This window comes from Mustela nivalis, assembly GCF_964662115.1.
Source record: "Mustela nivalis genome assembly, chromosome: 13".
Classification (NCBI taxonomy): domain Eukaryota; kingdom Metazoa; phylum Chordata; class Mammalia; order Carnivora; family Mustelidae; genus Mustela; species Mustela nivalis.
In genome coordinates, this window is record NC_139032.1 from 56,940,499 (window position 1) to 56,965,621 (window position 25,123).

The 25,123-nt window shown below is 40.1% G+C and overlaps 1 protein-coding gene across 14 annotated transcripts in view; it reads right to left on the reverse strand.

Moving 5' to 3' along the window:
- UBAP2 (ubiquitin associated protein 2) overlaps nt 1-25,123 on the reverse strand; it is a 132,979-nt gene that overhangs the window by 80,385 nt on the left and 27,471 nt on the right. For 9 of the 14 annotated variants that reach the window (XR_014301688.1, XR_014301689.1, XM_082694586.1 and 6 more), the window contains 2 exons: nt 17,384-17,523; nt 564-641 (listed from right to left, as the gene is read on the reverse strand). Coding sequence is in view for 12 of the 14 variants with exons in the window: in XM_082694586.1 (XP_082550712.1) it covers nt 564-641; nt 17,384-17,482 (177 nt within the window). In the remaining 2 variants the exon portion in view is untranslated. Of the gene's footprint in view, nt 1-563; nt 642-2,016; nt 2,107-17,383; nt 17,524-25,123 lie in introns of all 14 variants that reach the window. The other 5 variants (XM_082694584.1, XM_082694593.1, XM_082694583.1 and 2 more) reach the window with 2 other exon arrangements.

Consider the following 25,123-nt stretch of genomic DNA (forward strand, 5'->3'; position numbering starts at 1 on the left):
TATAGCTTGATTTCTAGAATCTTGAAAGGAAAAGCAGCCTTATCAGGAAATAAGATTTTGAGATTTTTATTACCAAAAATGCCTCTCATTAAAGTTGTATATGAAGACATCAAACTAAAATTTAATGTTATATTTTTCCAGCATATGTTTGGATTCATCATCACCAATTTTGGAGAAGGCAATTTGGTTCTTTTTTTTTTTAAGATTTTATTTATTTATTTGATAGAGATCACAAGTAGGCAGAGAGGCAGGCAGAGAGAGAAGGAAGCAGGCTCCCTGCTGAGCAGAGAGCCCTATGTGGGGGTCAATCCCAGGACCCTGGGATCATGACCTGAGCCGAAGGCAGAGGTTTTAACCCACTGAGTCACCCAGGCGCCCCAGCAATTTGGTTCTTAACATTAAACAAGACTTTCTGAGAACTAGCCAAATATTTGACGTACGTTCTATACCCAGGTACAGACAAGGTCAATGTGCTTCTCCACAATGTCTAGATCATTATTGGTAACATTTTAGTAACTAGGATGATTCTACTACCAAAATAGTATCCTTCGCCACAAACATACCTGTTTAACTTTAGCTTCAAATTCTGAATCATTTTTATCAAAGATCACTTGAGCAAGACGCATCTGTTCAGCTGTTGCCTGAAAAGTACACACAGAATTATTAAAAAGATCTCAGCACCTAAAATACAAGTTAGATGCCAAAAATCTCCTGCAAAAAGATAAAAAGCTCAAGCACTACAGTGCTATGATAACAAAAACCACTGTTTAGAGCTCTCAAATGTTTACAACCTGCTTCCATAAGCCAAATAAACATCAAATTAAACGGCATAAGGGTCCCATTCCTTTGGCCAAATGACCTAGTTATTATTCATCTTAACTGGCCATGTGACTCATTTAAATGTTCTTTGCCTTGAGGAAATGGAGTAAATAAGAACCACAGAAAATCAGAAGAACAGTAAACAGTGGAGACTGCTAGGACACAGGCTTAGAACCAGCATCTCTGTCAAAAAAAACAAAAAAACAAAAAAACACTGCTGTCAACTCTTTTAAGATATCCTGGTCAGCTCTGAAGAGCAAATGCTGTATTTTACTAAATAAATACTATTTTTAGGGGTGCCTGGGTGGCTCAGTTGGTTAGGCAACTACCTTCGGCTCAGGTAATGCTTAGTATAAACCTGCTCAACAGAGATCTGCTTCTCCCTCTGCCCCTCACTTTACTCATGCTCCCTCTCCCGAGTAATAAATAAAATCTTTAAATTAACTAATTAATTAATTCTGTGTGCTATTTAGTAATATACCAATTTGGTTTGTTAGTTTTGACAAAGGTACCTTGATTATGATAACAGGAAACTGAGGAGCATGCATATAGGAACTCTGTACTATTTCCATGCAACTTTCCAATGAACCTAAAATTACTCTAAAAATTTACTGAAATAAAAATATTACCCTTGAAGCACCTGGGAGGCTAAATCAGTTAAGTGTCTGCCTTCAGCTCAGATCCTGATCCCAGGAGCCAGAGATGGAGCCCTGAGTCGGGCTCCCAGCTCAGCAGAGAGCCGCCTTCTTCCCCTCCCTCTCCCCCATCCCTCTCCATTCACGCTCCCTCACTTTCTCTGTCTCAAATAAATAAAAACTTTAATGATGATAATAATAATAAAGTAAAAATATTACCCTTGTTAACAAAAACCTTTACTAACTCCCAACATAAATATTTTAAAAGTTGAACCATTTAAATTAATGAATGAGCACAGAAAATGAAAAAAAATCCAGGAGCTAATAATGAATAATTTTTCTGCTCAAACACTACAAAAGATCTACTCTTATAACTAAATTTGTACACATACCCATGATAGATTTCTTGCAATAAATATAAAGATGTAAAACTACTGACCAAAGAAATATCTAGAAAAATGTTTTGTACATCTAATGATGTACAAAATCTATGATGTACTATATGTTGGCTAACTGAATCTAAATTTAAAAAAAGGAAAAAAGAAAGAAAAACATTTCATACCATCTGTTCAAAAATTCTCTGCACACCGGCTACAAAGATTTATTCTCCACCAGCAGAATAAAACAGCCTGTTTCCTCAAAATCTTTCCAACTTAAAAAAAAAAAATTCCAATTTAATCAGTGAAAAATGGTGTCTAGTCTAATTTTTATTTCTAAAGTCACTAAGTAAGGATAATCTTTTTAACATATACTTAGTAATATTACATTGACAAAAAACACTACCAAGCTAGAAAAGCTTCATGTGGTAAGATAGTAAAGATTAGTTAAGTCAGTAATCATTAATAAAAGCTAATTCTAAGGGGAAAGTTGCATGAGAAACATACTACTTGCACATGGTCTCAAAGTGTCCCCACATGATTATTTTTTAGCTGCTAGGTGAAACACAGTTAATACATCAGAGGAAATACAAGAACTCTGGACTGAATGAATCAACATCTTCAGTGAGGGGCAGATAGATATGACATAACTCCACCCACCATAATCTGAGAAATACTCAAAAGTCCTCTGTGTGGTATTCCAATCAGAGTTCTATAACCTAAATCTAATCATGAGGAAGAATCAAATTCACATTGAAGTTTTTGTTTGTTTGCTTGTAATTAAGAATTATCCATTTAGGGGTGCCTGGGTGGCTCAGTGGGTTAAAGCCTCTGCCTTTGGCTCAGGTCATGGTCTCAGGATCCTAGGATGAAGTCCCGCGTCGGGCTCTCTGCTAGGCGGGGAGCCTGCTTCCTCCTCTCTCTCTGCCTTCCTCTCTGTCTACTTGTGATCTCTATTAAATAAATAAATAAATAAAAATCTTTAAAAAAAAAAAAAAGAATTATCCATTTAGGGGTGCCTGGGTGGCTCAGGGGGTTAAGCCTCTACCTTTGGCTCAGATCATGATCCCAGGGTCCTGGGATTGAGCCCCACATCCGGCTTTCTGCTCAGCAGGGAGCCTGCTTCCCCTCTTTTTCTGCCTGCCTCTCTACCTATTTGTGATCTCTGTCAAATAGATAAAATATATTTTTTAAAAATTATTCATTTATTTGAGAGAAAGAGTGCAAGCATATGAGCAGGGGGAGGAGCAGTGAGAGACAAGCAGACTCCCGACTGGGCGCTAGGCTTGATCCCACCGACCTGAGCCAAAAAACCAAGAGTTGGATTTTTAACTGACTGAGGAACCCAGAAGGCCCGAAGAATATTTTACATTAAAACTGGCTTATTTTTTTTTTCTAAATTGCCAGAATTTTGGAAGACAAAGGCTAAGAGTTAAATAGACTAAAGATACGTGTCAAACAAAAGGGGTATGTGCTGATACTATACTAGAATGGGGAAACAGGGCGCCTGGGTGGCTCAGTGGGTTAAGTCGCTGCCTTCGGCTCAGGTCATGATCTCAGGGTCCTGGGATCGAGTCCCGCATCCGGCTCTCTGCTCAGCAGGGAGCCTGCTTCCTCCTCTCTCTCTCTGCCTGCCTCTCTGCCTACTTGTGATCTCTGTCAAATAAATAAATAAAATCTTTAAAAAAAAAAAAAAAAAAAAGAATGGGGAAACATGCTATGCTACAAGGGACACTACCAGAGAAACTGACAATGAAATAAGTGAATACTGAAATAACTAAAAATAATGTATATATTAATACATGCATACAATGTACATGTGTACACAGATATATAGAAGAAAATAAAAGAGCAAAAGTGGCACCATGTTAAAAATTTCATTAGGAGGGACATCTGGGTGGCTCCGAGGGTTAAGCCTCTGCCTTTGGCTCAGGTCATGATCTCAGGGTACTGGGATCGAGCACCATATTGGGTTCTCTGCTTGGCAGGGAGCCTGCTTCCCCACTTCTCTCTGCCTGCCTGCTTGTGATCTCTTTCTCTCTAAAATAAATAAATAAAACCTTAAAAAAAAAAACTCATTAAGGGTATGTAAGAAAGAGTTCTTTAAACTACTCCTTCAACTTTAGAGCAAAACCAAAATCCCATAGACAACAATATTATCATAAAACTAGATGACTGGGGGCCTGGGTGGCTCAGTGGGTTAAAGCCTCTGCCTTCGGCTCAGGTCATGATCCCAGGGTCCTGGGATCGAGCCCCACATCGGGCTGTCTGTTCCACAGGGAGCCTGCTTCCTCTTCTCTCTCTCTCTGCCTGCCTCTCTGCCTACTTGGGATCTCTGTCAAATAAATAAATAAGATGTTTAAAAAATAATAATAATAATAAAAATAGATGACACAGTAACCCTCACAAGCCTCCAAATACAAACATGTAAAGAAAAACCATCCACAGATATAGTATATCTCCCAGGACCCTAAGATCATGACCTGAGCCAAGATCAAGAGTGGGATGCTTAACCTGCTGAGCCACCCAGGTGCCCCACCATTATCAACTCTTGAAACTAACCATCTAGGGCTCTCATTAAGAGAAAATGACTAGCAGAATCAAAATTAAACCACATATAAACGGAAGTAAACAAGGTCCGCACTGGGGTAGGGGTGGGGTCAGGAAATATCAGAAAGTAAGCCAACATAATTACACAGTAAAGAAACTCTCTGAAATTAGAAAAGCCACTCAGAACCACGTTGCCATCTGAAAGTACAAAGGAAAACTCACTGCATATAACAATGAGCGACAGAGGGGCACCCAGGTACTAAGATCAAGCCCGGCATCAGGCTCTCTGATTGGTGGGGAGCCTGCTTTCCCCTCACCCTCTGCCTGCCTTTGCCTACTTGTGATCTGTGTCAGATAAATAAATTAAATCTAAAACAAAACAAAACAAAAAAAAAAATGAGTGACAGAAAAATAAAGGTCAAATCCCATACAAAGTTATTATAAGAAAAACAATAAGGAGTAAGGCAATACCCCAATAACCAATGAAAATACACACACACACACAAAACCTACCTAGCGAATAAAGCTATCTTCTGTCTCAAAACTAAAAGGTGGGGCACCTGGGTGGCTCAGTTGGTTAAAGGTCTGACTTTGGCTCAGGTCATGATCTCAGGGTAGAGGGGTCTGCTGCTTCTCTCTCCCCACCCCCACCCCTCGGAACACCCTTCCCCTGCTCATGCTCTCTCTCTAAAATAAATAAAATCTTGGGGCGCCTGGGTGACTCAGCAGGTTAAGCCACTGCCTTCGGCTCAGGTCATGAACTCGGGAGTCCTGGGATCGAGCCCCACATCAGACTCTCTGCTCAGCAGGGAGCCTGCTTCCTCCTCTCTCTCTGCCTGCCTCTCTGCCTGCTAGTGATCTCTCTCAATAAATCTCTCTCAAATAAATAAATAAAATCTTTTAAAAATAAATAAATAAATAAATAAAATCTTTTAAAAAAGGCATTGAGCCTAAAGAAAATGATATATAAATAGCATTAGGTATCTTTCTTACTCAGAAATAATAGTGAGGACTACACACAAAGAAGGAACACAAAAATAAACTTTTAACAGTTAATGCTTCAAAAGAAATAGAAGGTTAAAGGGTGATATTTTTAAAAAATTAAGAAGTAATGACAGAAGGGGTGACCAGCTGGCTCATTTGGTAGAGCATGTAATCTCAGTTTTGAGAGTTCAAGACCCATGTTGGGTGTAGAGATTTTTTTTTTTTTTTTTAAGATTTATTTACTTAATGGGGCACCTGGGTCGCTCAGTAGGTTGGGCCTCTGCCTTCAGCTCAGGTCATGATCTCAGGGTCCTGGGATAGAGCCCCACACTGGGCTCTCTGCTCAGCGTGGAGCCTGTTTCCCCCTCTCTCTGCCTACTTGTGGTCTCTCTCTCTCTGTCAAATAAATAAATAAAAATCTTAAAAAAAAAAGGACATTTATTTGGAGAGAGCACAGCGGGAGAGGGGAGCACAGACCGAGATGAAGAAGCAGCCTCCCCAGAGGTAGCCCAATGCAGGGTCAATCAATCCCATGAGCCTGGGATCATGGCCTAAGCTAACAGCTTAATGCTTAATCAACTGAGCCACCAAGGCACCCCTTTCAAAAGTTTTTCAGGGACCCCTGGATGCCTCAGTCACTTGAGTAACTACCTCTGGCTCAGGTCCTGATCCCAAGGTCCTGGAATCGAGTACCGCATCAGGCTCCTAGCTCAGAAGAGAGCCTGCTTCCTCACCCTCTGCCTGCTGCTCCCCCTGCTTGTGCTTGTTCTCTCGTTCCGACAAATAAATAAATAAAATATTTTTTTTAAATAGTTTAAACAAGTAAACAGACAACAGTAAAAATAAGTGAAAAAGAGTAGAAAGGAGGGGGGAAAATCTGATTCTTTGGTGAAGGGGGGAAAAATCAACAAAACTGAAAACTTTTCAGCTAAATCCATCAAGAAAAGAGGAAGAAGACTAATGTCATTAAAATTAGGAATGAAATAGGTGACATTACTACCTACATTGATAAAAAGGTTTATAAGAGAATTTCATGAACAAATGTATGCCACAAATTGTATAACCTCTAAAAAGACGGTAACTATTGAAACTGTGTCAAGATAAATAAAAACTCTTTAACAAGTGATTGAATAAGCCATCAAGAAGTTCCCATAGGGGCGGCGCCTGGCTGGCTCTGTCAGAAGAGGATGCGACCCCTGATCTCAGGGTCATGATTTCAGCACCATGTTGGGTGTGGAGCCCACTTTAAATAAATAAATAAAAAGTTCCCACAGAGAAAAATCCAGCGCCAGATGGTAAATTCTACCATATGATGAAGGAATTAACACCAATACCAATTCTTTTCAAACTCTTCCAAAAAATACAGAAGGGAACACTTCCTAATTCATTCTATAAGGTCAGTTTTATTATCCTAATACCAAAATTTAAAAAATCACAAAAAAAGACAACTACACAAAAATAACACTATGGATAAAAAATCTTCCACAAAATTCTAGCAAACCAGCAACATACAAAAAGGATTATATACTATTACCAAGTAAGTTTTATCACAAGAATTCAAGGTTAACATCTGAACAATGTAATACATTAATAAAGTCACAAAACCCCATGAGTATTTCAGAAGACATACAGAAAGCATTGGATAAAATCCAATATCCTTTCATGATAACAAAGACTCAACAAATTAGAAATAGAAGGCAACTTCCTCAACCTAATAAAGGCAACTACAAAAACCACAGCTAAAAAAAATGGTTAATACTGAAGGAGAGCTGAAAGCTTTCCCCCCAAGATCAAGAACAGAAAAAGGTGTCTGTTCTAACCTTTTGTACTGGAGGGTCTAATTAAAGCAATTAAATAAGAAAAGTCCTGTGGCAATTAAGCAAGGAAAGTAGGGGGATACCTATATGAAGAAAGATGGAAAATGCCTAAATAAATACCCTTACAATATGCATGCAAACTTCAGAAAACGTATTAAAACTGTTATACAGGAAAGGGTTAACAACTATCTGGCAAGCAAGCATCATGAAATTCTTTATCCCTAAAGCATTATCCTTCCATAAGACCAAAAAAGTTCCTATTATAAAAATTATTAAATCATGAAGTGGAGCTTTGATTTTTTATTTTATCGCTAGCAAAGATCTTAGACATAGTAATACAGTTCAACTCCATTGTGTGCCCCTAAGCAAGTTACTAACATTTTATGTTGGGTGTTAAAGGCACAGGGCTCCTAACTACCCAAGGTCTGTAGTGCCCAGTGTATCAATCATACTGCCTCCAAGGTAAGGAGAAAGCTATTTTACCAGTCTAAGAATATAGTAATGAGGGTCTAGGTTAGTGTGGTTAGTGTGGTTACCATAAGAAGGAAGAGATGTAAAGTGAGAGGATTTTTTTTTCTTGAAAATACTAGAAGACTGAGGAAAAGGGCGACAACGTGTGCAAGGACTAGAAAACTGGGAGAACACAGTCCACATTAGTTATGGGAAAACTGCAGAGTCTGAAGGTTAAAGAGGCACACAGAGGGACACCTGGGTGGCTCAGTGGGTTGAGCCTCTGCCTTCAGCTCGGGGTCATGATCTCAGCGTCCTGGGATCAAGTCCCACATCGGGCTCTCTGCTCAGCAGGGAGACTCCTTCCCCCTCTCTCTCTCTGCCTGACTCTGTCTGCTTGTGATCTCTCTTTCTGTCAAATAAATAAATAAAATCTTAAAAAAAAAAAAAAAAAAAAAGAAAAGAAAAGGCCAATTTGGGGACTACTGGTTAGCTCAGTCAGTTAAGTGCCTGCCCTCAGCCCAGGTCACAATCCCAGCCCCACATGAGGCTCCCTGATTGGCAGGCAGCCTGCTTCTCCCTATCCTCCCTGCTTGTGCTCTCTCTTGCTCTCTCCCAAAAAAATAAATAAAATCTTAAAAAAAAAAAAAAAAGAAAAAGAAAAAAGCTAATTTTGAGTATATGGGTCTTCACCATACAACTCTTTTCAATGACTCTTTGTATTTGAACATTTTCATAATAAAATGTTAGGGGGAGGGATGCCTGAGTGGCTCAGTCGGTTAAGCGGCTGCCTTTGGCTCAGGTCATGATCCCAGGGAACTGGGATCCAGTCCCACATCCGGCTCCTTGCTCATCAGGAAGCCTGCTTCTCTCCTTCTGCCTACCACTCTGCTTGCTTGTGCCAAATAAGTAAATAAATAAAATCTTTTAAAAAAAAATGTTAGGGGAAAAAATTTCAGTACTTCACCGTTTCTCCCTCTGCCTGTCACACTTCCCCTGCTTATGCTCTAACAAATAAAAAATAAAATCTTTTTTTTTTTTTTAAGATCTTATTTATTTATTCGACAGACAGAGATCACAAGTAGGCAGAGAGGCAGGCAGAGAGAGAGAGGAAGGGAAGCAGGCTCCATGCCGAGCAGAGCCCAATGTGGGGCTCGATCCCAGGATCCTGGGATCATGACCTGAGCTGAAGGCAGAGGCTTTAACCCACTGAGCCACCCAGGTGCCCCTAAAAAATAAAATCTTAAAAAAAAAATAATAAGAAGAATGTGACTGGTTCGGGCGCCTGGGTGGCTCAGTGGGTTAAGCCGCTGCCTTCGGCTCAGGTCATGATCTCGGGGTCCTGGGATCAAGTCCCGCATCGGGCTCTCTGCTCAGCAGGGAGCCTGTTTCCCTCTCTCTCTCTCTGCCTGCCTCTCCATCTACTTGTGATTTCTCTCTGTCAAAATAAATACATTAAAAAAAAAAAAAAAAGAATGTGACTGGTTCAAGACATTTCAGACAGAAAATATAACATACAGCAATGACACAGAGTATAAGACACAGCTAAAACCAAGGATTCTGGCTGTAGTATCTTTCTGAAAGGAGTGGGAGATTACAAGTAATAGGGCAGGGGGGGAAACAGTCACCAACAACAGATCTAAAAGCAGCAATATTTAAACTTGAAAAGTGCCTGAGAATGCCTGTGCTTCCTTAATGTACACAAGTTACAGATGGTAAAAAATGCTTCCCGTGACTCTATTAAACCATCTTACAAAGTATTAACAAGGAAACACTTGAACTGACTTTCTCTAAAGACTGTAAGAACAGTTATTGATAACAGCATTTTACTATAGGCAACAGTCTAGGGCTTCCATATATTTTTTACATTTTCATTTTATATTGTTTCACCCCCAAATTTCTAAAATGTAAAGTTAAGGGGCCCCTAGCTGGCTCAGTAGAGCCTGCAACTCAATCTCAGAATCATGACTTCAAGCCTAATAGTGGGTGTGGAGCCTAGGGGCGCCTGGGTGGCTCAGTGGGTTAAGCCTCTGCCTTCAGCTCAGGTCATGATCTCAGGGTTCTGGGATCAAGTTCCGAATCAGGCTCTCTGGTCAGTGGAAAGCCTGCTTCCTCTTCTCTCTCTCTCTCTGCCTGCCTCGCTGCCTACTTGTGATCTCTCTCTGTCAAAAAAATAAATAAAATCGGGCGCCTGGGTGGCTCAGTGGGTTAAGTCGCTGCCTTCGGCTCAGGTCATGATCTCAGGGTCCTGGGATCGAGTCCCGCATCAGGCTCTCTGCTCAGCAGGGAGCCTGCTTCTTCCTCTCTCTCTCTGCCTGCCTCTCTGCCTACTTGTGATCTCTCTCTGTCAAATAAATAAATAAAATCTTTAAAAAATAAATAAATAAAATCTTTAAAAAAAAATACACATAAAGATGGGGAGGGAGACAAAACGTAAGAGACTCTTAATCTCACAAAACAAACTGGGGGTGGGGGTATGTGGGGAGGGTGACTGGATTGTGGACATTGGGAGAGTATGTGCTATGGTGAGTGCTGTTAAGTGTGTAAGCCTGACGATTCACAGATCTGCACCCCTGAAACAATACATATGTTAATAAAATAAAAAAATACACCTACATACCTAAAATAAAAAATAAAACATAAAGTCATACATTAGGTAAATACCAAGTGCTAATATTCTCAGCTTAAGCACTAGGACTCAAATATTCTTTGCATTTCTCTTCAGTAATATCATCTGTATTCTTCCTAAGAGAGCCATTTAAACTTAACTTTGGGGACGCCTGGGTGGCTCAGTTGGTTGGGCAGCTACCTTCGGCTTGGGTCATGATCCCAGCGTCCTGGGATCGAGTCCCACATCGGGCTCCTTGCTCGGCGGGGAGCCTGCTTCTCCCTCTGTCTCTGCCTGCCATTCTGTCTGCCTGTGCTCACTCTCTCTCCCTCTCTCTCTCTGACAAATAAATAAAATCTTAAAAAACAAAAAAAATCTTAAACTTAACTTTGGAAGCAGACCTGATGGACTTAACAGCTGTTCTAACAACTATAGTACTTTAATACTAGCCTGTCATATTAATGAAATAAAAAGCATTTTACATCAGAACTTTAAATACTTTTTACTTTTGTTGACTACCCTAGCCAAGGAAATTACGTTAAATATGCAATAAAGAAAACCCCAGGGGCACCTGGGTGGCTCAGTGGTTAAAGCCTCTGCCTTCGGCTCAGGTGATGATCCCAGGATCCTGGAATCAAGCCCTGCATGGGGCTCTCTGCTCAGCGGGGAGCCTGCTTCCTCCCCCCTCTCTCTCTCTCTGCCTGCCTCTCTGCCTATCAAATAAATAAATAAAATCTTAAAAAAAAAACCAGGGGTGCCTGGGTGGCTCAGTGGGTTAAGCCACTGCCTTCAGCTCAGGTCATGATCTCAGGGTCCTGGGATCGAGCCCCGCATCGGGCTCTCTGCTCGGCAGGGAGCTTACTTCCCTCTCTCTCTGCCTGCCTCTCTGCCTACTTGTGATCTCTCTCTGTCAAATAAATAAAATCTTTTTTAAGAAAATAATTTTAAAATAAATTAAAAAAAAAAATAAAGAAAACCCCAAACATAAATTCAAGACAGGAAACTTGCCAGGACAACTTCTGGGAAATGTCAAGAAATCTGTACAACTTGAAAAATCAAAGGAAAAAGCAAAATCAACTGATAATTTGAAGTTAAACAAGGTGAATGCAGCCTACCTTACAACAACTATTAGTGACATCCACCACCCAACTGTCAGCTTGAAAAAGAGTCTTGCCAATAAAAGCAGATGTACTAATCTCTTCCTCTGAGTCTCTCTTCCATTCACTTGACTTTTAATGGGCTAAGCTATTTTCATTTTTTTCTCCTGATGTTTTAGGTAAACTCCACACCCCCAAAGGACTTGAACACACAACCTGGGAATCAAGAGTTACATGCTTCGTGACTGAGCCAGCCAGGCTCTCCAGAGCTAAATTACTTTCACAGTGAAGAATGTCTTGACAACTTTCCTATGGAAGCCAAATATTTTTCTGTTTTATCTGCCACCCCAAAAATTTGGAAACATAACGAAATACAATTTTTTTAAATCGTTATGTTCACCACCCAAAGAGAAACATTATTAACATAGTCTACTATTTTTTTTTCTTGTTTTAACAGTTTTTTCATACTGTAATTTTGGGTCCTGTCTCAGTTGATCAGGAGCCAGGCATTTTCCAACATAATTTCAAACAATATTATAATCACTTCATAACTTGGGTGGAATATACAATGAGTAAATATTACCGCTTCCTGAATACAACATACACCATTTCGAATTCCTTACAACCATCCTGAAAAGGAAAACATTATGCTCCACGTCATTTTTTTTAACCATTTATGTATTTGAAAGAGAGGGACGGAGAAAGCACGCAAGCCCAGGAAGGGGCAGAGGAGAGAGCCCTGCTGAACAGGAAGACTGATGCTGTGGATTCCAGGACCCCAAGACCATGACCCAAGCCTAAGGCAGACATTCAGCCAACTGAGCCACTCAGATGCCCCTTCATGTCACATTTTAAAAACCTGGAGATCTGGGTGGCTTGGTGGCTCAGTCGGTTAAGCATGCCTGCCTTCAGATCCAGGTCAAGATCCTAGAATACTGGGACAGAGTCCCGCATCAAGCTCCCTGTTCAGCGGAGAGTCTGCTTCTCTTGCTGACCCTCCCCCTTGTGCTTTTTCAATCCCCCATCTCTCAAAGAAATAAAATCTTTTAAAAATAAAAAAATTGGGGCACCTGGGTGGCTCAGGTGGTTAAGTGACTGCCTTCAGCTCAGGTCATGATCCCAGAGTCCTGGGATCGAGTCCCACATCAGGCTCCCTGCTCCACTGGGAGTCTGCTCCCTCAGACCTTCTCCCCTCTCATGCTCTCTCTCACTGTCTCTCTCTCAAATAAATAAACAAAACCTTTTAAAAAAAATAAAAATTTAAAAAATTTAAAAATTGGGGCGCCTGGGTGGCTTGGTCGTGACAGTGTCTGCCTTCAGCTCAGGTCATGACCCCAGGATCCTGAGATCAAGCCCCACATCAGGCTCCCTGTTCGGTAGGAAGCCTGCTTCTCCCTCTCAAAGTCCCAATGCTTCTGTTCCCTCTCTGTCTGTCTCTGTCAAATAAGTAAGTAAAATCTTTTTAAAAATTTTTTAATAAATAGGGGCACCTGGGTGGCTCAGTGAGTTAAAGCCTCTGCCTTCGGCTCAGGTTATGATCTCAGAGTCCTGGGATCTAGCCCCACATCGGGCTCTCTGCTCAGCAGGAAGCCTGCTTGCCCCTCTTTCTCTGCCTGCCTCTCTGCCTACGTGTGATCTCTGTCTGTCAAATAAACGAATAAAATCATTTAAAAAATTTTTAAAAATCTTTTAATAAATAAATAAGAATAAAAATAAATTAATAAAAATAAAAACCTGGAGTTATCTCTTCACACAATAAAGAAACTCCACTTTAAACAAATGATTAAAATGACCATCAGAACATAATAAAAATCTATGTCCTGAACAACATGATATGAGGCATCAAGAAAAGATCATCACAGGGCACCTGGGTGGCTTAGTGGGTTAGGCCTCTGCCTTCGGCTCGGGTCATGATCCCGGGGTCCTGGGGATCAAGCCCCACACTGGGCTCTTTCCTCGGCGGAGAGCCTGCTTCCCCCCTCTCTCTGCCTGCCTCTCTGCCTACTTATGATTTCTCTCTCTGTGTGCCAAATAAATAAAATCTAAAAAAAAAAGAAAAGAAAAGATAATCACTTCTGTGGTATTTCTACCAAAAATGCATTACCTGGGAAGGACAGATAGTTCAGTCAGTTGGGCAGCCCAACTCTTGATTTCAGCTCAGGTTGCAATCTCAAGGTCATGTGATCAATTCCCAGTTCGGGCTCCCCACTCAAGCAGGGGAGTCAGCTTGAGATTCTCTCTCTCTGTCCCTTCCCCCACTCATGCACACTCAATCTCCTTCTAAAAAAATAAATCTTTGGATCACCTGGGTGGCTCAGTAGGTTAAGCATCTCCCTTCAGCTCAGGTCATGATCCCCTGGTCCTGGGAACAAGTCTTGCCTCAGGCTCCTTCCTCAGTGGAGAATCTGTTTCTCCCTCTGCCCCTACCCCTGCCTGTGTGCACACACTCTCCAAATAAAAGAAAAAATCTTTTAAAAAGCAATAAAAATAATAAAATAAATCTTATAGCCCCATTCTAATCATGAGGAATATCTCAGACAAACTAAAGCTGATAGATATTCTACAAAGTAATTGGCCTATATTCTTCAAATAGTTCAATGATATGAAACAGAGGAAAGAAAGTTCCACATTAAAAATGACTGGAGGGGGCGCCTGGGTGGCTCAGTGGGTTAAAGCCTCTGCCTTCAGCTCATGATCTCAGGGTCCTGGGATCGAGTACCGCATCAGGCTCTCTGCTCAGCGGGGAGTCTGCTTCCTCCTCTCTCTCTGCCTGCCTCTCTCTCTACCTGTGATCTCTGTCAAATAAGTAAATAAAATCTTTAAAAAAAATTTAAAAATAAAAATGACTGGAGAACAGACATCTGAATACAATGTATGAAAAAGCACTTAATTAGCTAAAAAGGACAATACTGAGACAACTGGGAAAAGAGTAACATAGTCTGTGGATTATATGAGTTTATTTCCTGATTTTTTAATAATTGTTCTATAACATGTCCTTGGAAAAAAAAATACTGAAGTATTCAGATGTGGTATGTAACTCTAAAAAGGTTGTAGGGGGCAAACTGTATATAGTTTCTTCTTTGTAGAAAGGAGAAAATATAAACATGGTAAAAATGTTAGTACCTGGGAGATTTGAACAAAGGAGATTCAGGAATTATGTATACTACTCTTTCCTATAAATCTCAAAGCATGTTTTTTGGGTTTGGTTTTGTTTTTAAGTGAGGTTCAAAGAGACTTAAGTAATTCAGTTAGTAAAGTGACAGACCCACTTTACTCATAATCTAGTCTTAGATTGATGAGATAAATGAACATTAACAATGTTATTCATACTGCTTGAGAAATTCTCACCATACTATTATAAAAAGGGAAATTAGGAATCTAAGTGTCTAAGAATCCTTCCCACAGCTCAGCGGGCAGTTTTTTTATCTAATCACATAAAATGAGCTGCCCCAAAAGAGACCATAAAAACTAATCGTGACAACAACCCTTGGGAGAACAGTCTGGAGACACTGATTCACCGGAAATCAGCCCAAGGACTCTACTTGGGTGGGAGATAGAAACAATTTACATTCTCAACATTTCATTTGGCCCTCTTTAAAAGATCACACTTTTTTTTTTTTAATTTTCTTAAAAGATGTTGCTTATTTGAGATAGAAACAGAGAGAGAAAGAGAACAAGCAGGGGCAAGAGGGAGAAGCAGGGTCTCTGTGAAGCCGGAGAGCCCAATGCTGGGCTCCATACCAGAACCCTGGGATCATGACCCAAGGCAGAACTATGATCCCCCTGGGATCATGACCCAAAAGCAGATGCTTAACTGACTGAGCCATCTAGGCACCCCTAAAAGATTTCACTTAAATTTTTTTTTTTTAATTTTGAAGTATTCTCTACATCCAAACTTGAAAGCTCAAACTTACAACACTGAGATCAGGAATCACATGCTCCACTGACTGAACCAGTCAGTTACCCCTAAAAGATTACACTTTTTTCCCCCATATAATAACTTTCAATTTTGAGTAATTCAATAAACAACAACAAAATGTTGTTTTAATTTATATTTATTTTATTATTAGCAGGGCTGTACCTATGATTACTCCTAACTTGTATTTCTTCTTTGATATAAAAATGTTTCATTATTAGCCTCATAAGCATTCACCTACAAAAGGAGGGTGTAAACTTGTATTTCTTCTTTGATATGAAAATGTTTCATTATTAGCCTCATAAGCATTCACCTACAAAAGGAGGGTGTAATATAGTCAAAATTTTTGCAACAAGTAGTCTTTTGGGCACCTGGGTGGCTCAGTCAGTTACGCGTCTGCCTTCCGCTCAGGTCATGATCCCAGACTCTTGGGATCAAACCCCACATTGGGCTGCTTAGTAAGGAGTCTGCTTCTCCCTCTCCCTGCCACTCCCCCTGCTTGTGCTCCTGCTCTCTCTGTCAAATAAGTAAATAGAATCTTAAAAAAAAAAAAAAGAAGTCATCTTTCGTTACCAGTTGTGAATAATTATCTATGGGGGTAAATGTATTTAGAAATAAGCACTGAAGAGCAGAGTTGTAAGTCTACTGACAGAAGCAAAATTTAAGGCTAACCTTATATTGAAAAATATAAAACAACAATAGTCTACTCTCTGTGTCCCTTAACATCCACAGGGCACTTGGTTATGACTGATTATAAAAAAAGTACTTGTAGGGGTGCCTGGGTGGCTCAGTGGGTTAAAGCCTCTGCCTTCCACTCAGGTCATGACCTCGGGGTCCTGAGGTCAGGCTCTCTGCTCAGCAGGGAGCCTGTTTCCTCCTCTTTCTCTCTGCCTCTGCCTACTTGTGATCTGTCAAATAAATAAATAAATAAATAATCTTTAAAAAAAAATACTTGTAATTAGCTATCAAAGCATGGTCAAATCACCAATCTGAAATTTATGATGGACCTCTGAAAAAAGGTTTGCAAATCTACTCAATAACATCTATAAAATGCTCAATCTTGTATCAAGCACTATACTTAGCATTTTATTTAACTTATCTCACATCATTTAAAGTAATAATATAAACAAATTCAGAAGGAGAGACTATTTGTTATCTAAGATTTTCTTTTATTTATTTATTTTAGGGGCAGCAGAGCGAGAGAGGGAAAGAATCTCAAGCAGACACACCATGAGCACAGAGAACCATACAGGGTTCAATCCCACCACCCTAAGATCATGACCTGACCCAAAATCAAGGGGCAGACACTCAACTGACTGAGCCACCTAGGCGCCCCAGGAGGGACTATTTAACATTAAACGTTTTATTTATATTGACCTTGTTAATTAAAATCCATCTTAAGGGACGCCTGGGTGGCTCAGTTGGTTGAGCAGCTGCCTTCGGCTCAGGTCATGATCCCAGCATCCTGGGATCGAGTCCCACATCGGGCTCCTTGCTCAGCAGGGAGCCTGCTTCTCCCTCTGCCTGCCATTCTGTCTGCCTGTGCTCGCTCTCTCTCCCCCCCCCTCTCTCTCTGATAAATAAATAAAAAAAAATCTTTTAAAAAAAAATCCATCTTAATATTAACTGACTTTCCCCAGCTAACAATGCTTGAAAGAAAAAGCAGCTTTTTGTAAGTCTCTTATATAATTCACCGATTTCTCTACTTCAGAGCATAAACTATCCATATATCCTGGATTTCCATATTACATTCAGGCACATACCTAGGTTAATAAAGAAAAGGAGGAGTGCCTGGCTGGTTCAATCAGTAGAACATGTGACTCTTCACCTCGGGGCTTTAGCTTCGAGCCCCATATTGGGTGTAGAAATTACTTAAAATCATTTAAAAAAAAAAATAAGGAAAAGAAAAAGGAGATAGCCTAGATGCTAATAGGGAGAGGAAAAAGTTCACAATCAAATAGATAAGAAACAATGTCCAACAGTACCGGAATCATGATATTTTCTCTTTCCCACTGAATACAACCTACTTTTTAAAAACAAGATTCAAAATCTTATGGTACCAACAAAGGAGAGTATGTGTACTCTAATTAACATAACTCTATACAAAACAAGAGGTCCACAAAAACTTACCTGTACTACTTGTTTCTGTAGTTGTGATGCCTGTGTCGCTGAAATCTGTGTTTTTTCCCGAGCACCTCGTGAACGGTCACTGCTCACTGAAGTCATCATATACAGTATATACAAAATAACGTATGTACAAAATAGAAAATCTGCAAGAAAGCCGGAATGGTAGTAAGCAAAAACTTCAAAACCATAGTAAAACGCAAGGATAAAATTCAGGAATATGGAGGAAATACAAGACAAAACCTAACAGCTCTCTACCATAGTAAAACGCAAGGATAAAATTCAGGAATATGGAGGAAATACAAGACAAAACCTAACAGCTCTCTACAACACAAATTCTCAAGAAACAACCCATTAGGATTTTGTATTTTCCTAGTAACAATTAAGCCAATTTTACTAATGCTATCTAAAAGTCTATGGTTGAGGCACCTTGCTGGCTCAGACAGTGAAGCATGCAATTCTTGATCTCACGGTTGTGAGTTCGAGTCCCATACTGCGTGCCGAAATTACTTAAAAATAAAATCTTAGGGGGACCTCAGTGGCTAAGTGAGTTAAGTGTCTGCCTTCGGATCAGGTTATGATCTCAGGGTTGTGGGATCAAGCCCTGCATCAGGGTCCCTGCTAAGTGGGGAATCTGTCTGCCCTTCACCATCTGACTCTCCCCCAGCTCAAGCTCTCTCTCACTTACTCTTTTGCCCATACTTTCTCTCTCAAATAAAAAACAAAAAATAAAATAAAATCTTAGGGGCACCTGGGTGGTGCAGTTGGTTAAAAATCTGAGTTTTTATTTCAGGTCAGTTCGTGGTCTGAGGGTTGTGAGATCGAGCCCCAGGTGGATTTGTTGCTCAACACAGAGTCTGCTTAAAGCTCTCTCTTACCTCCTCCATCCCCACTCACTTGTGCTCTAAAATAAATCTTTTTAAAAACTAAAAATAAAGGGGTGCTTGGGTGGCTCAGTCAGTTAAGCATCTACCTTCAGCTCCGGTCATCCTCCCAGGGTCTTGAGATCAAGTTCTTCATTAAACTCCCTGCTCCACAGGGACCTGTTTCTCCCTCTGCCCCTGCATCTCTATCCCCCATGAAAAAATAAATTTTTTTAAGATTTTATTTATTTGACAGACAGAGATCACAAGTAGGCAGAGAGTCAGGCAGAGAGAGAGAGGGGGAAGCAGGCTCTCTGCTCCGCAGATGTGGGTCTTGATACCAGGACCCTGAGATCATGACCTGATCCGAATCAGAGGCTTTAACCCACTGAGCCACCCAGGCGCCCCTTAAATAATGTTTTTCATTAAAGATTTGTCTCAGGGATGCCTGGGTAGCTCAGTCGTTAAGCATCTGCCTTCAGCTCAGGTCATGATGCCTGAGTTCTGGGATGGAGTCCCTCCCTCATCAGGCTCCCTGTTCAGCAGGAAGCCTACCTCTCTTTCTCTGATTCCCACCCCCACCCAACTTGTGCTCCCTCTCTTCCTGAGTCTGTCTCTGTCAGATAAATAAATAAAATCTAAATAAATAAATAAATAAGCAAGAATCTAGTTCTGGGCTTGATCCCAAGACCCTGGAAGCATAATCTGAGGCAAAGGGAGACATTTAAGGGACTGAGCCACATAGACACACCTGTCCCAACTCTTTTAAAAGGTTCACTCAGGGGGCGCCTGGGTGTCCTGGGATCGAGCCCTGCATCAGGTGCTCTGCTCAGCCAGGAGCCTGCTTCCACCTCTCTCTCTCTGCCTGCTTCTCTGCCTACTTGTGATTTCTGCCTGACAAATAATGTTAAGGAAAAAGAAAAAAAAGAAATTCTAAAAAGGTTGTGTGTGTGTTTTAAGTTTATTTACATTTTTTAGTAACCTCTACATCAAAGTGGGGCTCAAATTCACAACGTGGAGATCACGAGTCAGACACTGCTCTGACTGAGCCTGCCAAGCACCCCTCTAATAAGATTTTATTGTCTAAAACCTGACTAGCTGATTGTAAATTAACAGGATTGAGCCCCTTAAGGCTTCCTGATCAAGAGGGGAATCTGCTTCTCCCTCTACCTCTGCTCCTGTGTGCCCTCTCACTCTCTCAAATAAATAAATAAAATTGAAAGAAAGAAAAAAAGAAATGATGATATGAGATGAGATGAAATGAAATACTACTGAGCACCTGGTTGGCTCAGTCAAAAGGGTAAGAGACTCTTGATCTCAGGGGTCTAAGTTCAAGCCCCCCTTGGTATAACAGTTTGGCATTATTCATTAAAGGTAAACAATTAGGGGCACCTGGGTGGCTCAGTGGTTAAGCCGCTGCCTTCGGCTCAGGTCATGATCTCGGGGTCCTGGGATCGAGTCCCTCATCGGGCTCTCTGCTCGGCAGGGAGCCTGCTTCCTCCTCTCTCTCTCTCTGCCTGCCTCTCTACCTACTTGTGATTTCTCTCTGTCAAATAAATAAATAAAATCTTTAAAAAAAAAAAAAAAAGGTAAACAATTAGGGGTGCCTGGGTGGCTCAGTGGGTTGAGCCTCTGCCTTCAACTCAGGTCATGATCCCGAAGTCCTGGGATCAAGCTCCATATCTGGCTCTCTGCTCAGCAGGGAGCCTGCTTCCCCTTCTCTCTCTGCCTGCCCCCCTGCCTACTTGTGATATCTCTCTACAAAATAAATAAAATCTTTAAAAAAAAAAAAAAAGGTGAACAATATTATACCCTATGATTTAGCAATTCTACTTCCTGGCATATACCCCTTCCCCAAGATATATATAAACCCCTATACCAAAAAAACATGTAACTAGCACATTTAAGACAATAATCCAAACACCATTTTCAATACATTCCTACCAAGAAATACTACAAAGCAACAAAAATGGGCAACAGTCACATACGTGTTAGCTGAGTCTTAGTAACATACTCTAAAGGAATATTAAAAAAAAAAAAAAAAGTGACTGAAATACATATATACTATGGTTACATTAAATACTCAAGAAACATAAAAATATATCATTAATTTTGTTTGTAAAAAAGGTGTTAAAATTGGGGCGCCTGGGTGGCTCAGTGGGTTGAGCCGCTGCCTTCAGCTCGGGTCGTGATCCTGGGGTCCTGGGATTGAGTCCCGCATGGGGATCTCTGCTCGGCAGGGAGCCTGCTTCCCTCTCTCTCTGCCTGCCTCTCCATCTACTTGTGATTTCTCTCTGTCAAATAAATAAATAAATAAATAAAATCTTATAAGGAAAAGCAAGTAAAGTATAAACTCAAAGTTCTGGATAGGGGTTCACTTTACCTAATTCACAGGTTGGGACTGGAAAGTAGCAGAACATGAATTTCAAAAGGTAACAATGTTTTCCTTAACTAGGTGATGGTACATGATTATATTTTGTTCTTCATATTTATGTATTTTAAAAATATTGATCACTGATTATGTACTTCTTCACATAAAATCTCTGGTCAATACATGTCACAATCAGCAATAACTAAATATTCTATTCTATATACTCAATATTTGATAAAAATGTAAAGTAATGTATACCTGAAAAACTGTGAATCAGAAAAGAACAATCTGCCCTAATAAACAAACATGAAAAATTAAAATGCAAAGTTTCATGATCATTTACATTTATAGCCTAGTGACCCAAACTATAAAGGCAAATAATTCAAACAGGACAGATCACACTAACAAGCCCTTAAGTTCCTATCAAAGTCCATTTAAAATATTCTAAAACAGGGGCGCCTGGGTGGCTCAGTGGTTTGGGCTGCTGCCTTCGGCTCGGGTCATGATCTCAGGGTCCTGGGATCGAGCCCCGCATCGGGCTCCCTGCTCCACGGGAAGCCTGCTTCTCTCTCTCTCTCTCTCTCTCTCTCTGCCTGCCTCTCTGCCTACTTGTGATCTATGTCTTTCAAATAAATAAATAAAATCTTTAAAAATATATATATTCTAAAACAGGCTACTGATTTCTAGAATTATATTTCCTAATGCTTTTAATATACTAGCTTTCCTTTAAATATAACAGTACTTATATAAAATTTATATTTTAGGTTATGCTCTTTTTCTCTAAATTTAACTTGCCTTCCTAATCATAGTATCATAAACAACACCAGAAATTTATTTTGTTTTGTTCCTTTCACTACTCAGTAGTTACCAATATAAGAGACATTTGATAAGTCTGTTGAAATGGCATGCTACAGAATTTGGTAACTTAGAAATCAAGAATGACTTGAGAAAGAACAAATCATAACAGAGACAATGATTCCAAAAAGAACAATAAATGGAACTCTTTTTGTTTTCTAGAAAAATCAGTTACAGAGACCTCAAAGAAAGCATTCATGTGATTTGGAACAATGTTCCCCTATTTGTTAATCTTATACATCTCAGGTTAATGAAGTAACACTATACTAGCATTTCTAGGTATCTTTTTGACCTGTGTATCTTAAAGTAAAGGAGACAAACTGAAATTCAGTGTACGAATTCATGTATCCACAAGGAAAACTGTCCCTGGAAACTATATTAGCTAGAAAATATCTGACAAGCATTTCCTAAGTTATCTATCCTAATATTATTTACTAATTTTCTCAAAAGGTCCTGTTAACTGGAATGCTAGATAAAGGCCACAGACATTACTACACTGCCTTTTACAGAAACTATATAGCAAATACCTAATTAACCAGAATATATCACATGCCAAATATGCTGACTTAAAACAATATATATGTCTTTTTTTATTTTTTTAATTTTAAAGATTTACTATTGGAGAGTGCACACACATGGGGGGAGGGGGAAAGTGAGGTGGAGCAGAGGGAGAACATCTTAAGCAGACTCTCACTGAGCCATCCCACAACCCTCAGATCATGACCTGAGCCAAAATCAAGTCAAACACTTAAGCAACTGAGCCACCCACACACCCCAAAAGTTGCTATATTTCAATCTGCCTCTTTGTCAATATCAGTACACATTTTGAATCTTTTTTATTGGTTTAACCATTTTGGTATTTGGTAGGTTTGGGTTTATGGTTTTGGTTGTATTATTTGGAACAAGGTTAATTAACTGTTTTGCCATGACTATTTTTAGAGCTTTCTCTGAGTTTAGTGTTCTCCCAATATGAATAAACACACATGAACAAATATACTTTTTTAACCATAAAGTACCAACACATGTTAAAACATATTAGTATTGGGGCGCCTGGGTGATTCAGTAGGTTAAGCCTCTGCCTTCGGCTCAGGTCATGATCTCAGGGTCCTGGGATCGAGCCCATCGGGCTCTCTGCTCAGCGGGGAACCTTCCTCCTCCTCTCTCTCTCCCTGCCTCTGCCTACTTGTGATTGCTGTCTGTCAAATAAATAAATAAAATCTTTATATATATATATTAGTATTTCTGGGAAACCTGGATGGCTCAGTTAAGCATCTGCCTTCAGCGCAGGTCATGATCCCCGGGTCCTGGGATCAAGTACCCCATCAGGCTCCTTGCTCAGCAGGGAGCCTGATTCTCCCTCTGCCTGCCTCTCCCGGCGCTCGTGCTCCCTCTGACAAAACCTTTAAAATTTGTATATATATACATATACATATATATACACACATATATGCATATATATTAGTATTTCTGAAACAAAGAGATTACCTGATTATTTCTAAAATCACGTCAGAGCACTGTATAATTCCATCTTAAGTATCTAGAGTTAAACAGTCAAAATCTGACTGGTGTTCCTAGAGTAAAACTTTAAAAAAAAAAAAGTCATTTTTAGTTTACTTACAGATTTCCAACAGTTGCTTTTTTATTGAATTACGTGAATCTTTTCACATTCATCTTTTGAACTATTCATTCCTCTGTGCTCTCACTTATGAAAATAAACTAGGTACATTAAATATAACAAAATGAGAGTTTCTTCTTACAGGAGTGCCATCTGGTGATAAAAATCTGCATATACAGAAATAAATTTATGCTAAATGGAATGGATGCTGAGACTGAATTTTTTGACTTAACGAAAAAAGACTTTAAATCTTAACAGCCTTGCTATTACAGCCAAACATTTTGATATAATGTACCTGAATCCTCATTTGTCAACCAGGAAAACCATTAAGTTTTTTTATGTTTCAAACTATTACAATTTTACTAATTCACTGCCTTAGTATAAATATTAAGACTTTATCTCTCCATTTCAAACATCAATCCTCAATCCACATTCGATGTAATTAGGCTATAATGTCCTCAGTTCCATGGCTGAACCAGAATTATATGCTTTGTGAAACATGGAAAGTACACTGCTTACTTTATGTTTACATATTGTTGTTTGAAAATAACCATTTTTCTCCTTTAATTAAGGTTTACTATTATGCGTTCTATATATAAATTGTTAGTACAAAAGATTTTTGGCATCAACATTACAAATATAATCTTTCCCAAAAAACTTAAAAGAAAAAAAAAAAGGTGACTCCAGCACATGCTTCTAAGGATGCTTAAACAAATTCAGACCAGATTAATTTCTGTGAATATCACAATCTGAACACTGAGGTGTCAGAATGGCTGTATTCCTGTTCATAAAAAAAAGTCTGAGGCGCCTGGGTGGCTCAGTTGATTAAGCAACCAACTTTTTTTTTTTTTTTAAGATTTTAAAGATTTTATTTATTTAGTATGTCAGAGAGAGAGAGGGAGAGAGAGAATGAGCACAAGCTGGGTGAACAGCAAGCAGAGGAAGAAGCAGGCTCCCAGCTGAGCAAGGAGCCCCATGTGGGACTCAATGACCTGAGCCAAAGACACCGACTGAGCCTGGGACCCAACCATCCAATTCTTGATTTCAGCTCAGGTCATGATCTCAGGGTAATGAGACAGAGCCTGCAGGCTCCGTGCTCAGCAGGGAGTCTGCTTGAGATTCTCTCTCTCCCCTCCAACCCCTACCCCGTCTTACTCACTGTCTCAAATAAATAAATCTTTTTTTAAAAATCTTGGGGGACACCTGGGTAGCTCAGTTGGTTAAGCATCTGCCTTCAGCTCAGGTGGTGATCCCATGGTCATAGGGTCAAGTCCCACATCAGGTTCTTTGCTCAGTGCAGAGCTTGCTTCTCCCTCTGCCCGCCCCCCGGCAACTTGTGCTTGCTCTCGTGCACTTTGACAAATAAATAAAATCTTTTTTTAAAAAAATTTTAAAATGGGGGCGCCTGGGTGGCTCAGTGGATTAAGCTACTGCCTTCGGCTCAGATCATGATCTCAGTGTCCTGGGATGGAGCCCCGAATCAGGCTCTTTGCTCAGCAGGGAGCCTGCTTCCCTCTCTCTCTCTGCCTGCCTCTCTGCCTACTTGTGATCTCTCTGTCAAATAAAATAAATAAAATTGTTGGGGCACCTGGGTGGCTCAGGGGGTTGGGCCACTGCCTTCGGCTCAGGTCATGATCTCAGGGTCCTGGGATCAAGCCCCATGTCGGGCTCTCTGCTCAGCAGGGAGCCTGCTTCCTTTCCTCTCTCTCTGCCTGCCTCTGTCTACTTGGGATCTCTCTCTGTCAAATAAATAAATAAAATCTTAAAAAAAATTTATTAAAAAAATAAATAAAATCGTTAAAAAAATTTTTTTTAATGTGGGGCACCTAGGTGGTTCAGTGGGTTAGGCCTCTGCCTTCGGCTCAGGCCATGATCTCGGGGTTCTGGGATTAAGCCCAGCATCTGGCTCTCTGCTCAGAAGGAAGCCTGTTCCCCCTCTCTCCCTGCCTCCTTCTCTGCCTACTTGTGATCTCTCTGTCATATAAATACATAAAATATTTTTTTAAATGTTTTTAATGAATAAAAATAAAAATGGGGCACCT